A 15,185-nucleotide genomic window follows, 5' to 3' on the forward strand; every position below is an offset into this window, starting at 1 on the left:
GTAAAAAAAATAATGCGTATTAAATTCAACTGGGCCCAGTGCCATGTATAAACGTACCTGTTATTACTATGCAAGTGCATTCAATACTAAGCTATTCAAATAATACAGTTTCATATATCCATCATGATTGATTTTAAATGTGAATGTCACAGTGAGTAGGGGGCCGTCCTTCTGCCAATGTCTGTCAATTGCATGATAATCATTGAGACCAGCTATTCAAACTGACGTTTTATTTTAAACATAAATGTGGAAACTAAAAGATATAAAACATTGTCTACTGCAGCACCTCCGCTGACACCCTAGGGGTCACTGACCCTCTGTTGAAGACCTCTGGTAAATAGTAAATTATTACAAAATAGTAGCCTATCATATTCATATAAATAATCAATAGTACATAAAACAGTGGTATCGTGCACACCTGCAATAAACCACAGCATACAGTATGCACTTATTCTTCTGTTTTATATCAAGTGTGAATGCTGGAGGCTTCAGTGGCACCTCCAGATATTTTTCATAGGGGTGGCCAGATGGGACATTACAAATTTTGGGGTGGCAAACCAAAACGAAAAGCGGTACTGAATTTCAGGAATTCTGTTGTAATATATAAAGGCTAGTTAAAAAACTATGGTAAAGATTTAAGGAATCACTTGTCTCGGTTTCTTGTATTGCTTTTAATGACTTGATGTGCACTGACTCACAATTACATTGTAAAATCAGTATTTTGAGTTCAATCCTGTTTTAATGTGTTATGTGTTATTCAATTAATTCATTTTAAAATAGTTATCATTTTACTTAAAAGACAAATACAGCTTAATTTCAATATAATGTGATTAAGAGAAAACAGACGTATTTTCTGTTTTAAAAAGAATCCTGGTATTTATTCCTGCTATGTAAGTTAAACAATACGCCACTGAGAAAACTGTGACAACAATGTGGTCCAGGAGACCAGCGGGCTCTCTGCCAGCCAACGGGAGGAGGAGAGAAGCAGGGCAAGAGCGCTGGGGAAGAGAGGGTGAAAAGCTACGAAAACTGTGGGTATGATTCAAGGAACCACTTACTGATATATTCTGGTGCCTTGTATTACATTTAATACCCAATAGCTGAAAATGTCAAATATTTACTCCCTTCATGTTTAATGGGAGGGGAGCAATATTTAACTGTAATATTTCAGAAACCCCCCCCCAAAAAAACCCAGGGAAACCTTGCAAGAATGTCTTTAGAACATTAAATCAAGCAGGACATAAGACACATCAAATTGAAATATGTTTATTTTCATAAAAAATGAAAATCAAAGCAATAACCTGCAAACATCCAAGATACTCAATCCAAAGACAGAAGTTTAAAAAAAAAAAGACCCCCAAAAAAAGACTATACAAAGTAAAAATCTTCACACAGCTGCAGCAGTTATCGCCTCTTCTGGAAGATGTTACCTCTTCCCATTCCACCACGGCCTCGGCCTCTTGCTGCCACTGTTGACAAGCAAACAAGAACAGAAATTATAAAAATCAGTTTGATTCAAATAATAGACAGGGTGTTTAGACAACTGCCACATATTTACAAAGTAAATGAAAATACTATAGGAGGTGGATAATACAAAACACTTCAAAAAACATTTCAATACAGTGCAACATCCATGTGTCCACCTTTGCAAATCTACAGGTTTTTGTCAAAGATGTTGACAAGTTGGATTTTGTAGCTTTGTGCCCCAAGGGACAAATTATTCAGTTCAATACAGTATTATAGCCTAAAATCTATTAAGTGGAATTTAATCAAAAGCTCTTGGACGCAGCCCTAAAGTTGGGACAGCGCAAGGTTACTATAGTCCACTTAATCACATTACATCAATGTCACCATTATTGTATCTGCACTGGATAGACAAATTAGGATGTCATTGCCACCTTAATCCAGTTTTGTAGTTTATACCATGTGTATGTCTTAAGCGGGAACCTGTCTCCTCTGCAGGTGGGTAACCTCAATGTTATGTCAAAATGCAGATACAATAAACACAGCTTCGGTTCCCCAGAAATAATTTAAAAAAGCAAGTCTAATGTGGAATTTTTATGGCCAAAATGTTAATGATTGACTGGAAAAATCAGCGATTCAGCATCATTTGCACACAGAATTTCTCTCCTGCTAATTTTTCATCTGATGCATAAAAACTACCAAAGACGACTGAGTACACAGTTAAATGTGTAAACTGCAGAAATGCACCTGCCACAGAAAGTGGTGAGGGTAACAAACACAGATAACCCGTTTAAAAAATGAGACACTTGTCTGAAGTGATCATCCCACTCACCTTGTGCTTTGAGAATAGCTGCTTTGCCCCTTCCTGCACCAGAGCCTTGGTTCTTGTTCTTCATACTCTTTAACATAGGAGCGTTCTTTAACATGTCAGGTAAGATCAGGAAGCGGATCTTGCTGCCACGGATGTAGACTTGCTCCAGCTGTGCCACTCGGCCATCACGATAAGTCACTGTGATATTGGACATCTGTAATGATAGATGATGCGATTTTAGTCACATGACAATTCAATCACGCAGTTGACAGAGTCTTTTTTGTGTTATACGGTAATAAAGTTAAACATCAAGTCTTTAGTCTTTCTACGCTAATTCTCCTCTGATTGTATTTCTACCCGGCCAGGGTCTAAATTTAGGACTACGGTATGTGAGAATCAAAGCTCACTGCTGCGGCAGCCAATAAGAGACGCATTTTCTACTAAGAAGGTCCAGAAACACTTTCTAATGTCTCTTCTAGTCATAAAATCTCATTTAATTATCTTATCCTCAAACAGGCTTATCTTGGAAATGGATCAGGTGAGGAAAGTAGCTGAAGAGGAAGACAGGGCTAATACTTCTAAGCAATGCATAAATAATTTTATTACAAAATTTAAGTGAAATGTATGTAAATAAAGGCCCACCTCAAGTACATCTGGTCAAAACACAACAGTATTGGCCCCACGAATATTACACAGGTAGCATGCACTTCTTAATCAGGCTAAGTGGGATTCGATAATTATTCATATTTCATCATTAAGGACAAACCTGGCAGTTCATGTTGTCCTCAGCTTCAATCAGCTTGCCCCTGTACACCTCCCCTGTGTTGGTCTCACAGGTCACGATGTGTCCCTCTGCTTCATGCAGGACCTTGATTGGTACGCCAATAGACATTTTTCAACAGTTTTCCTGAAACACAACACAAAAAAAAGCATGTAGGTCTTTAACAAAACATAACAAAATGTTGACTTAATAATGGATGCATCACTTGTAGATCAAATATTAGGTTTTGTTCACCATATCTGAAACATTGGGGGCGGATATCCCATTTAAACATCGACAACTGATGTGTCAAAAAGGCTTGTGTTATGTGCGCCCATTGATCGCATTAGCCCTCTTTATACAGCTTTCACGATGGTACCGTCTCCTTGGCGGACACTGAAAAAACTGTTTAAAACTTAAGAATGGACGGGTTCACCATCCTGTAGGCAGCAATGTAATAGTAGTAGTAGTAACGTTAAACTTTAAGTGTAATAAAATAGATCCAGCTTCATTGCAGAGGAGCTAAACCGCTAGCTAAATTAGCCACACTAGCCGGCTAACTTAACTTACAATAACGCGGCGTTACTAAAGCGGAAAACCACTACACATTACGTTGAGATAATTAATGGTATACTACACCGACCAAACCCTAACACGATTTAAATCATATTTATATACCATTAACATCTAATTTTTTGCTGAAGTAGAAACTTTGAACTGGGCAAACAGAGGAGCCATGTTTGCTAAATGTAGCCTACTGTATGAATGAGCTCAAATGAACCACAAAGACAAACACCACTGCTGGATAAACTGAGCGATAATACTGTTTTAGTCAACAAGTTAAGACGTTTACCTCGACTTTGTCTTCACAAGAATCTTTCTTTGTTGTTGTATTTTCAACAGACTGTGCAACGTGCGCTCGTCGCTTTCGCGTCCCGTTTTTGAGCCTTTTTCCGCCTACCCACAATGCATCAAGGGTTCAATGAAGTGCTTCCTGTGGCGTTGTTTTGCCGTTGCATTGTGGGACTTGTATTTTTTTAAGCTCCATTGGCCCCTGTATGGAAAAAACAAGAGTCCCTGTCTGCCTGTCCTTTATCTGTAAAACGAATGATCAGGTTACAAGAGGAAGCTGCAAGATGGAAAGTGTGCGACTGTGCGGCTTAACACAAACTTCATAACATGCAAAATAAAGTCTGCAACCGTCAATGCTAATGCCATTCTTCCCACATGTGGATTTATGACTTAAATGCATAGACTGTAAAAAAAAAATGGCTTAAATGGCATATCATAAAGATGTCTGTTGGATTGTATTCCCCTAGTCTGGATTTGGGGCCATCATGGACGCTGTTGGAGGCTGCAGGACTAATGATGGTGCTGCAGTGTATGCACAACATTTATTTATTTAAATTACTCAAATTACTTCCACAACCACATAGTTTTACAAACCCCTCTCCTGCTTATCTCATTCAAATGCCCTTGTGCATGGTTTCAAAGTCTAATAAACAATTGATATGTGTAGGATTTGTGAAATAAATATACTCGGCATGTTCTGGAAAAATACCCATGTATGCTTTCCTGGAGACATGTCTCTGGGATTGCTTTAAAGCACATAAACGTTGCTTAATGCAGGTCTTTCCCACGGTGGAAGGGCTTTTTAATGAGGAAAGAAAAAGCATAATGGCATAATAAAAGACATCATCAAATGAACCTTCATCTGATTTCCATTGCATTAGGCTCATTGACTGGCGTCAGCAGCCGGGCTCCTCTGTAAACACCTCTTGCAGAGTAGTCTGTAGTCTCGTGTATGTGTGTGTGTGTGTGTGCACACCTGACTCTGGAAGTACAGGTATATGGACTGATATTTGAATAGATCAAACAAGCTCTTTGTTTTGGTAACTGGCCTGTATACATCAGCACCGTTGAGTCATATGTCTCATAGATGTTGGAGGAGCAACAGACACAGGTTGCCCAGCAGTTATCAAAGTAGCAACATCATGTGCTATGTAGCTATCCAGCAGTTTGAGAAATGACTTTTTAACAGGTTTATACACAAGAGATAGTGCATGACTTACACTTGCAAACGTCATTGTTTTCCCCCCAAGTTGTCACAGTGGGCCGTTTTATGGGTCACTCAGACCATTAGTCACAGCTCTTAGACATGTTTCAGTCTGTATGCGCCTCATCTAAAGCAGTACGAAGGTGTGCAGTGAAGCTGTTCAGTAACAGCTGAGCATTGACTGAATGCCATTCAGTTTGGCTGGAAAAAGCGACCATAGTTGATTAGAGAATGATGTACTACATATTTTAGATGTATTTAATTCTCCATCAGGTAAAAACAACAACAGATGGCCATTACAAAAGGTGACACGAGGCACTTTATCAAATAAATGCAGTTAAAGAGTTTAAAGATTTACAGCCTTTTGAAATATACAGAAGAGTTGAGAGAAAGTGTTATATTTTGTAAACTAAGATGCACATTATCTTAGAGACATACAACAAAAGAGTTTAAATTCATTTGAAAGAATTTAAGCATCAAGACATGTTTGTTTACGTATAGATCCGATCTATCCCAGAGATTGTTGAGAAGAATAAAATAGCGAAGCAGAGCAAACTATTGCCTAGTGATCAGTTCATGTGACTTCAGAAAAACTGACTAACTGCTGCTGTAGATTTGTTGAGGATTCATTAGTCCTTCTTCATTGTTTTCATACTGTATGTGCTGACTATTGCATGTTATATGGCAACAGAAATATAATTTAAATACTTAAATATTAATATCATGAGACTTGTGTGAGCTCTGGACTGCAGACACACTCACTCTCTTTCAAAGAGAGAGCGTGAACATTTACAAAAGCGATGCAGCTCCTACTGTCTTTCAGCTCGGAAACCTCTGTCGTTCTCTCCATATATGAGACGGAGTCGCTTCCATCCTGCGCGGAAAATCCCATGATGCACGGCTGCTGCTGTTGCGTTGCAGAATGGGTGCCACCCTGTATTTGGTGTCCGTTGGGTATGAGGCTGCTTGGTGCAGAGTCTAACTTTGCTGTCCAGTTGCAAGAGGCCTCGTGAGCAGCGTTGGGTGGAGTTCGGTTCGGACTGTGGTCCAGGATGTAACTATTTACCACTGTCTCACATGACGAGCGCTCTCTAGGGGAAGACGAAGAGGTCCGCCTGATGCTGCTGCTCCCAACACCTCTGCCAACACCACTTCCGAGTCCAAACCCGCAAACATCCCTCTGGCCCAGGATGTGCTGGTACAGAATCCTCCGGAAGGTCTGCCTGAACTCCCGGATGCGGTAAGCGTAGATGAAGGGATTCACAACAGAGTTAGCGTGGGAGAGGATGATGGCGATGTTCATCACCCAAATGTGAGGGCGGTTACAGTCCTCACACAGGTGGTTGAAACAGTTGATGATGTGCAGCGGGAGCCAGCACATGGCAAACAAACCTACGATGATGGCCAGCGACTTGGCGGCGTGCACCTCCCTCTGCAGGGTTGAACGAGACGAGCTGGAAGGAGAGGTTACCACTCCGGGAGCGGGCGCGTGCGCGACCTTGAGGCTCATCAGTCGGAGCTGGTGCCGCGCGGCCATGAAGATGTGAGCATAGATGACCAGCATGACCATGAGAGGCACCAGCACAAAGCCGAAGAAATTGAAATAGACCATGTAGTCCAGGGTAACCACTCCTTCAAACAGGCACTCGGTCATGCCTTCAGGACATCCGCTGCTGCTGCTGCTGCTGCTGTTGGCCGCACCTGTGGTGTTCCATCCTGTGCAACAGAGGCAGAGATCTTTTTTAATTGTATCATATACGGCAGGTTAAAGGAATAGTAGCATTTTTTTTTAAAGTGGGGTTGTATGATCTACAAATAGCCCCTAAGTACTTTAATTGCAGTAGAAGACTCTCTGCACTCCTCCCGTTAGCAACGCCAGCCCATAGCCCTGCCCAGAGATCTATCCCGTGTCCCTCTCCGCCCAGGGTTAGCACCCGCCGATCAGCAGTTGGTTAGGTCCAAATAAAAACTGCGTTTTCCTGCACTTTGAGGGGCTGGAAAAATTTATATTATAGCAAACAATGGAACTGTGTATTTTTCTTTTAGGCCGCGAAAATAGGCCGTTTCTTTGGGTCTGTTAACAACACTGTATGTCATAAATCTCTGGGCAGGGCTATGGGCTGGCGTTGCTAACGGGAGGAGTGCAGAGAGTCTTCTACTTCAATTAAAGTACTTAAAGTACTAGATCATACAACCCCACTTTAAAAAAAATGCTACTATCCCTTTAATGTGCAGGGATTGGGTTTCAGACTCTCTATCTAACAGTTGGCCTCAGTTTTCCTCTCTGAAATCATCTAAGCGGTAAGAACCACTTCACTGAATTGAGGCCAAAGTGAAAATGCATGCATTTCCTCTAATTGTCAATATTGACATGAATCAGAGCACTTTTCTCTGTAATTACAACACCAATCCATTTCCGTTTTTTTCCCCAAGTGCATATTTCCCCCTCATGCTGTACGACTCTCCATTTTGAAAATGGTTGTTCTCGTAAAAGGATGTTGAGGTTTAAAAAGGGTCTCTTAGAAGATGAGATTATTTTTGATCAATGCTTCACGATGATGAATTTCCCTTTGTGGTTGAGTAAAGTTTTCTATCTATTTATCTATTGGTTACTCATCCATTTATTTAATTTCACATTTCCTGGCTTTATAAAGCTGAGGTTGAAACAAAAGGAAGGTATCAAACAGATCTTCTCAGAAACCTAAGGACGATGTAAAAGGGGCAGCAGGTATGTTTTTCTACAGTTTAGGGTTCACATTTGCCCATATTTTCTCCTACCTGTATTCCAGCCCAGCATCGGAGTGAGGCCGATGCCTACTGAGAGGATCCAGCACAAAGCGATGATGCCCTTCGCCCTGTGCCCTGTCACCAGGCTGCTGTACCTGGAAGGTTGAGCAGAACAAAATGATCCATGAGGGCCAGCTGCTTTATCTGATCGCATTGTGATTATATCTGTCAGAGGCAAAGTCAATGTTTGGTGATGTAAATGAGGAGAAAATGGTTGTGCATTCAAGCTTGACTGCATTAATTTAATAAAGCAGAGAGAGGTTTGAGTTGTTGGGTTACTGGCTTTTGAATAGTGAAAACTGTGAGGCCTCATAGTGACAAAAACATGCTAGATGGTGGAGAAGTGGACACATCTTGTGAAATGGTTAGCATGACTACAAATATTTGTGTGAATGTACATTTCCTTCCTTTATTTTAATTTACCGGCAGACCTCCCACTCACTCTGAACAAGGTTGAGCCATTAGAAAGCTTCCGAGCAACTCAGTGAAACACATTATTTTCCTGTTTTTATGGCTTGTACCTCAACTGAGACTTTCACATACGTGTGTATTGAGGATGAAGTTAGGTTAAATAAACCTAACCGAAGTGTGATCAGTTGAGTGTATCAGCTGTATTGATCATTTATTATATGCTTTTTTATTAGAGCACCAATAATACTGTATAGACAATATTAAAGCAGAAGTAAGCGATCCGGTCGTTTTGGCTAACTTCCTGTCAGCCGATGGAGTTAGCAGTCCCCGCCCTCGTCCCTACGTCACCACATTCACGCGCATCCCTTGGCTGCACACACAGAGAGGACCGCCCCTTTATGCCGTTCTCTCTCCTCATTGGATGAAGGTTGTAGGATACAAGGAAAGTTTTCTCCTCGGCTTACAGCAGAGCAGAGTGACTGACAGACCCGTGTTTCAGACCAAACACTCTATATAAGTGATTGCTGTCGGAAGATATAACTATTTAAGACTTATATTAACACAAATATTCCGCTTACTTCTGCTTTAATGAATGAATACACTTCTCTCTGATTTCTAACCCCTAAGACTTTTTTTTTTTTCTTAATTTTGAAGGTATTTCAAGACTACAAAACTTCACCTCTGTAGGATAATAACAGTTTTCTCTGACATCAGCTCAACTACACTGACTTAAAATTGTCCCCTTGTGTTGTAGCCAATATGCCACATGACTGATATCTTTCACGGGCAGCCAGTAGGCTATATAAAGCTCCCTAAAATTCAGATGAATTATTAGCACTTCGGTCTTCGGTGCCAGGGTTGTGGCCCCAGTGTGAGCTCACAAACAGACGCAGAAGCCGTTATGCAACTGCTTATGCAAATGTGTCACCTGCTGTGGCTTACTCTGTGAAATATCCCCTCATGACAGGAGGAAGGAATGCAGCTGTGACTACACAAGAGAGGGCTTGCTTACACCTCGCATACGTACAATGTGAGTCAACAGTGTGTCAAAATACCTATTGCAGAAAGAATGAATAAGGAACTTTGCTGCAAGCTGCAAAACGAGCAAGCCGTTTGAAAGAAATGGCATTTGAGTGGTGTTGATGGAAGCAGATGGTAATGATCAAAGCCTTCAGCAGGTTTCATGTCCAGCAGCACACAAAGAGTAACCTAATAAAGCCTGCGGAGACATACATCTCTGTCAACCCACAGCCGGCCACATTAGCCCTAATTGAATAAATCCCTCTGTAATTCATTGTGTTTTGCTGCACGACGCCTCTCACCTCTAATGGTTTATCTCTGATGTGTGAAAAGTGGACTGTGTAAAAAAGGTAACTGTTTCTATTCAACAGTAAGAGAAAAATAATCTGAATAAGACATAATTTACATCTAGTGAAGGACTCACCTGAGCGGTTTCTTGATGGCGATGTAGCGGTCCACGGCGATTGCCAGCAGGCTGAATATGGAGCTCTGGGTGAGCACAAGGACGAAGCAGGCGATGAACAGGCAGCCGTGGAAGTCGGCACAAAAACCGGTGCTGAGAGAAGATTCAGAAAAAGACATAGTTAATATTTGTTAAATCACTACCCCAAGAGTCTTAGTGCGATTGAAGAACTGACACTGATTTTGAGCCGTATATATATATTAAAAAAAAGACATTTTGGGATGATACCTAATAGTGATGGCGAAGGGAATGGCCAGCAGCCCCACAGCAATATCAGCCACTGCCAGTGACACCACGAAGAAGTTGGTGATGCTCTGCAGGTTGGAGTTGAGGTAGACGGCCCAGCAGACCAAGATGTTCCCAGCCACAGCCAGGCAGGCGATCACCAGCTCCAGGCCAATGTAGACCAGCTGGTCATTCTTCAGCATGGTTATTTTTTCCTCTTCTTTGCTTTTTTTGCACTCTCATCCCACAAACCCAGCAGCTCAACGTGTTTTCAGACAAAATACCTGCTTACCAAAACTGCATGGTAGGAATTAAGGGCGGAGTGGTTGTAGGGGGCGGGGTGGGGGTGGGGGGGGGGTTGTGACTGAGGCAGGAAGTTACCACCACAAACATCACACTTGACTTCGCTTCATGCTCTCCCGCGCCGGTTTGTCACTCCTCCTCTCCGTGTCCTCTTTGTTCAGCTCTGTAAACTTTGTCACAGATGGCAGCAGAAGATCGAGGAGGGAGCGCCCGGGAGTTTTGCCCGATGGCTACCAAATTAAGAGGAGTGGTCTAGAGAGAGACAGAGAGAAGGGTGGGTGGGGGTGGGGGGGAGAGTACAATCTCAGTGGTATACAAACAGATTGCAGGTTACCTCACACAGGTCAGAAAAGCCATCTATCTCTGTAGGACAAGAGGAGGGGGGGGGGGGGCTGTATTTTCCACACAGGGCCAAAGCAGACAGTGTGACAATGCACCTTTTATTTCAGGAAAAGTTTCCCGAAACCCTTCCACATACTAATCATTCCCGCCACTGACAAGCTTTCCTCGAAAGAATCACTGATAATGACCCAAAGTAAGCCATCTATGAGTTCGACAGCCATTGTACAATTGCAGGAACACTTTGTTGAACTACCTCTTCAGTCATTTTCTCAGGGTATTTTGTTAAGTGCCTCAACATTGTAAGGAGATTAGGGTATATTATTACAAAGAGTAGCTACAACCTTCACAAAGAAAGCGCTTGAATGAAATGTAGGTCAAGTTACTCAGTTCAGCAGGGGACAACAGTTCAAGGATGACAGACAGATTGGTGTCCAGATCACACCGGTTAATAATAACTGGCTGCATTGATGCTGTAGTTAGAAATAACTGCAATTACCGTATCTTTAAACTACAACCACAGACGTTAGCTTGGCCTTGTTTTATTACTACAATTTGAACAGACTGATTTAGCCTTGTTCATAGTGACCCACACTTATTTGCCTGTTAGCAGATGAACATGTTGATGCCACTCTAACATCTGTGTGTTCACTCTGGAGCCGTGAGTGGTTTAGCATATCTTATTTTAGCTTAGCTTTGTTTTACATATAGGCAAACTGAAGGTCTGTCCAAAATGTTCACTCATGTTTTTTTTAACCAATCCAAATCCAAACAATTTGCTTTGCTTGTTGCTAAATGCTAAAATGCTTACCTCTTTTGTTTACCCAAATTGTTAGCTATTCCTTTAAGGGATTCAGATCAAAAAATGTTTTTCATATAAAACTGACTTTTTGTCATTATCATTACTAAGTTTTTTGTTTTTTTTACCGTTAAATGTTGATATTTTGGCTTCAGAATTGCAGCTTACAGTATATCAGCCTGTGAAGCATTTACATCTAATTGAGCTTCCATATGGCACATTTCATCCCGCCAATGAAGAGACTAAGAGCAGATAGTGCTGAAGGTGAAGTGTATTGACCTCAGTAAGAAAGAAAAAAAAGACGTGTAGCCTACTGGTAAATAGTTCCTGTCAAGGTTAATAATGAGTGAGACTGGACAAGATAAGATTCAAACTTGATTGAATGTAAGTCAAACAAATCAGCTATGGGGAAATTTGGTCCATCCAGGAACAAAGCTTGGAGTCTGTCTGGTCTGACCTATTTTTGGTGCCATACATATAACGTAACTCAGAGAGGAGGAATTCCCAATCCTCATTCAGTCACACTCCTCCCCATCAATGTCCATGTTTTTGCGTAACATCTCTCCGACATGTTAAGGTGGATTAATGCAGTAATGATCAAATTCTTAATATAAAATTACAATGTAGAACCAACAGTGTCACTCTTTAAATCTATTGTCCAGGGTCTGGCGTCTATGAAGCCCTCACCTTTTCCTTGCAGCTCCATCTCTGAACACCGGCTAACATATCAATATAAAACTACATTGATTTGAACTCATATTAGCATGAATGTTAATATTGTTCAAATCAATTAAGTTTCATATTATTAAAGTTTCCATGATAGCCTAATATATTTGGTAAAATGTGTTTAAATCAAGTTCTATTGAGTAGCAGTAGTACTACCAAGCTGGAAAATATTAGGGATGGAAACTCACATTTGCCTTTAATGTTCTGCTAAAATGTACATTATTTTCATTTTAAATTGATTTAAAGGTACAAAGGTCATTTCTTTTGAATCCCCTCTTAACACCCTTGACTGTGGCTGCCTACTTTATCAAAAAACCCAAGCTAAAATATGCTGACTCCACCCGCGCTGCACTTTAGTGTCCTTACATGGAAATGTAGGACACACCAACGATAACTGTGTTGAAAACATACAGCAAACAGGAAAAATAATATTTACCCCTTCTACAAGTTGCCATTCATTTTAGAACCGTGTGGCCTTACCACAGTGGTGATTGGCAGCACATCGGACCAAAGTCCTGCTTTTCATCTATTGTTCTGCTGCTGAAACCTTCTCACAGCCCAAAGGAATTTAAAAACCAGGGTTTATCCAGCAGGTTTGGAAAGCTACAGCAACAGAAACAGTTTCTTGTCCAGCCTTTGAGTTTCTTAAGAGGCTGCAGAAGTTTCAGAACCTGGAAAAAAGCTCAAATTTAAAAGACAAAATTGGACTCACTGTGCTGAAGTTTACAGGGTAGCCTAAAACATAAGCTGTCACATGGTGAAACTATTTTTTGAACTCTTGCACTTGGCTACTTTGGAAACAAAACAGAAAAAAAAAAAAACACTACTGCCCATTATTATGAAAAAAAGGTTCCCTTGGGTGTTGGAGGAAGTGATAAGCAAATGCATATCCTGCTGGTGAGGATCTGTCACTGACCTGTCAATCAATGCACCAGCTCAGCTCCATCAAAGTCGAAGGGAAACGAAAGGAAAGACTAGTGTATGACTATTAAGACTATGACTATTATGTTTCACTCTCGATGGCAGGAGCAGGTTAGAAGACAAATAGAGACAGAAACATTATCTGAACAAAGCAACACTCAGTCCATAATGAACACTCACCACAGGGCTTGTTGTGTGTTTGAGGTAAAAGCTGTCTAGTAATGGGGAAAAGGCGGATCCCCAGTGAGTGTCTTTTATTTACCAGCCCACACACTTACAGAAATATCACCCCTGTTATTTACCTTTTTATTTTCCCCCCAACCAGATATCTGGTATCTTTTTGGTTAATGTCATAGATCATGAAAAAAAAAACACCTGTTGCACCTCAAACTCATGTATAAGACAAAGGTCCGAAGATAAACTAACATATTATCATAAAACATAAGAGACAGCATGTCTTTTCTTACCTTGAATGGAAATAATTCTTTGTTTTCTCCCAATCAGCGCGTTCAGAGGATGAAGTGTGTTGGGCTGCCTGCGCCCATTAGAAAATAAAAGACAAACGCAACAGGTTGCTGCTGTTAGAGACCTGAGTGTGGAGAGACGAGGTGAATCAGTAAGAAAAACATGTTAAATTGTCTCTGACGGCGCCAGTTCCCGTTTGAAGAAGTTTGAAGGTGTGCGCACCAACACCAGCACCAGCGCGCTGCAACAGGAAAACGCGCGGACACCGACACGCCGCCTCAGTGTTTGTGTGTGTGTGTGTGTGCATACGTGCATGTGGTCGGAGTGTGATGAGAGACGGGGGCGGGTGGTGGGTGGGGGGGCTTCTCGTAAACAGTGACGTATAGAAGGATGGAATAAACGATGGCAGCACGTGGGGGGGTTGGTGGCAGAAAGAAACCATACGGCAATACAAATGAAATAAAGCTTGATTAGTAAATAAATCAGATCGACACACTCAGAGTCTCACATCATGCATCATAAAAAGTCACAGTCAGTCTGTATTCACTTCCGCCATGTCCTTATGGGTTGCTTGTTCAACCTGTGTACCTATGGGGTTGCAAGGAAATGCATGTTTATTTCTGTTGTGGAAATGTGTCATAGGCTGGTGTTGCGGTTTCTGAGCCACCTCATTGTGGTTCATAAGGTGGGACATCAGCTTGGCCTATTTCAGTTTGAATCCTGTATCAAAGTGAAAGTGAGACAAATAAATCTGATCAAGGCCACAGATAATATTAACATGTTTATTTATCTTTTGCATTTTTCTTTCCCCTTTTTTTTTGCCTTTCTCATATGCTTCGGAAACACTGAGGTCACTGCAGTGCTCAAGTCTGTCACACTGGTTTACACAATTTTTGACAAGTGCACACATGATTAACAAGACTATAGAGAAGTATTACTAACACTCATGCTTCTTATGAAGAACCAGCAAGTTTACCCTGTGACGAGAGTGAAGCTGTGGAGGACGTCAGCACAAGATTATCAGTCAAACTCATGATTCATCCAATTTAGATAACATTGTCTAATTATGTTTTTGGAAATCCAGAAAATGTTTTGCCTGTGTTGACGTAAAACCAACACCATTCTTTTATTCACATCTCTTTTACATGGTGACTGCCCCAGCCTGAACTCACACATGGCAATGTGACACCACCATGGATCTACATGGATGGACACCACACAACAAAAACATGGCAATCCCTTTCATTGGCGCAAGAGTGACCTTCAATAAGAACATGTGAAAACACACATCAAACACCTGTCCAAAAAGGAAGCAAAAAGGTTGAAGTTGAGGACCTGCCTTTAAATCAGAGGAAGCTGTTGGCCTTAAGTCAAGAAACAGCATAGATAACATCTGCATGAATAATGTAAATCAACAATGTCAGAATAGTATTGTAGGCATCCAGGCAAAAACACGTAATAGGAACAGTTCTGTTGACCGTCACCTATGCTCTATCACGTATCACCATCAGGAGTGGAGCTGGATTATTTACATGTTCTGTTCACAAACGTGGCTGCCTGTTTATTCATCTGGTGAAATGTAAATCAATCTGAAATCACTCCTTGCCAAGTTCGACCACGGCATACTTAAGCCTC

The 15,185-nt window shown here is 41.3% G+C and overlaps 2 protein-coding genes across 3 annotated transcripts; both read right to left on the bottom strand.

The window, feature by feature from the left end:
- Positions 1-1,250: 1,250 nt before the first annotated feature.
- Positions 1,251-4,013, bottom strand: snrpd3l (small nuclear ribonucleoprotein D3 polypeptide, like). Its single transcript, XM_085793777.1, has 4 exons — positions 3,889-4,013; positions 3,042-3,182; positions 2,297-2,489; positions 1,251-1,469 (listed from the first exon to the last, which is right to left on the bottom strand). Exons 2-4 carry the CDS (start codon positions 3,165-3,167, stop codon positions 1,405-1,407), a joined length of 384 nt encoding a protein of 127 aa, XP_085649903.1. The 5' UTR covers positions 3,168-3,182; positions 3,889-4,013; the 3' UTR covers positions 1,251-1,404.
- Positions 4,014-5,329: 1,316 nt separating this feature from the next.
- On the bottom strand, positions 5,330-13,991 carry adora2ab (adenosine A2a receptor b). 2 transcript variants are annotated; one of them, XM_085793779.1, is made up of 5 exons: positions 13,553-13,991; positions 10,001-10,552; positions 9,734-9,865; positions 7,870-7,973; positions 5,330-6,807 (listed from the first exon to the last, which is right to left on the bottom strand). In XM_085793779.1, the coding sequence occupies exons 2-5, from the start codon at positions 10,198-10,200 to the stop codon at positions 5,813-5,815; spliced, it is 1,431 nt and encodes a 476-aa protein (XP_085649905.1). In that variant the 5' UTR covers positions 10,201-10,552; positions 13,553-13,991; the 3' UTR covers positions 5,330-5,812. The 2 variants fall into 2 exon arrangements, with proteins under 2 accessions (XP_085649905.1, XP_085649906.1); XM_085793780.1 differs by lacking the exon at positions 13,553-13,991 and having other exon boundaries at positions 5,533-5,751; positions 5,783-6,807; positions 10,001-10,397.
- Between the last annotated feature and the right edge of the window lie 1,194 nt (positions 13,992-15,185).

The sequence above is a fragment of the Trachurus japonicus genome, chromosome 12, assembly GCF_045865225.1.
Source record: "Trachurus japonicus isolate A0001 chromosome 12, Traja_1.0".
Lineage (NCBI taxonomy): Eukaryota > Metazoa > Chordata > Actinopteri > Carangiformes > Carangidae > Trachurus > Trachurus japonicus.

Coding starts and splice junctions, on each gene's coding strand:
- snrpd3l (XM_085793777.1), bottom strand. CDS start 3,167: ATGTCTATTGGCGTACCAATCAAGGTCCTGCATGAAGCAGAGGGACAC. Junction 2,490..3,041: donor AGGACAACATGAACTGCCAG/GTTTGTCCTTAA, acceptor CTATCATTACAG/ATGTCCAATATCACAGTGAC. Junction 1,470..2,296: donor AGCTATTCTCAAAGCACAAG/GTGAGTGGGATG, acceptor GCTTGTCAACAG/TGGCAGCAAGAGGCCGAGGC.
- adora2ab (XM_085793779.1), bottom strand. CDS start 10,200: ATGCTGAAGAATGACCAGCTGGTCTACATTGGCCTGGAGCTGGTGATC. Junction 9,866..10,000: donor CCCTTCGCCATCACTATTAG/GTATCATCCCAA, acceptor ATCTTCTCTCAG/CACCGGTTTTTGTGCCGACT. Junction 7,974..9,733: donor GCCATCAAGAAACCGCTCAG/GTGAGTCCTTCA, acceptor TCAACCTTCCAG/GTACAGCAGCCTGGTGACAG.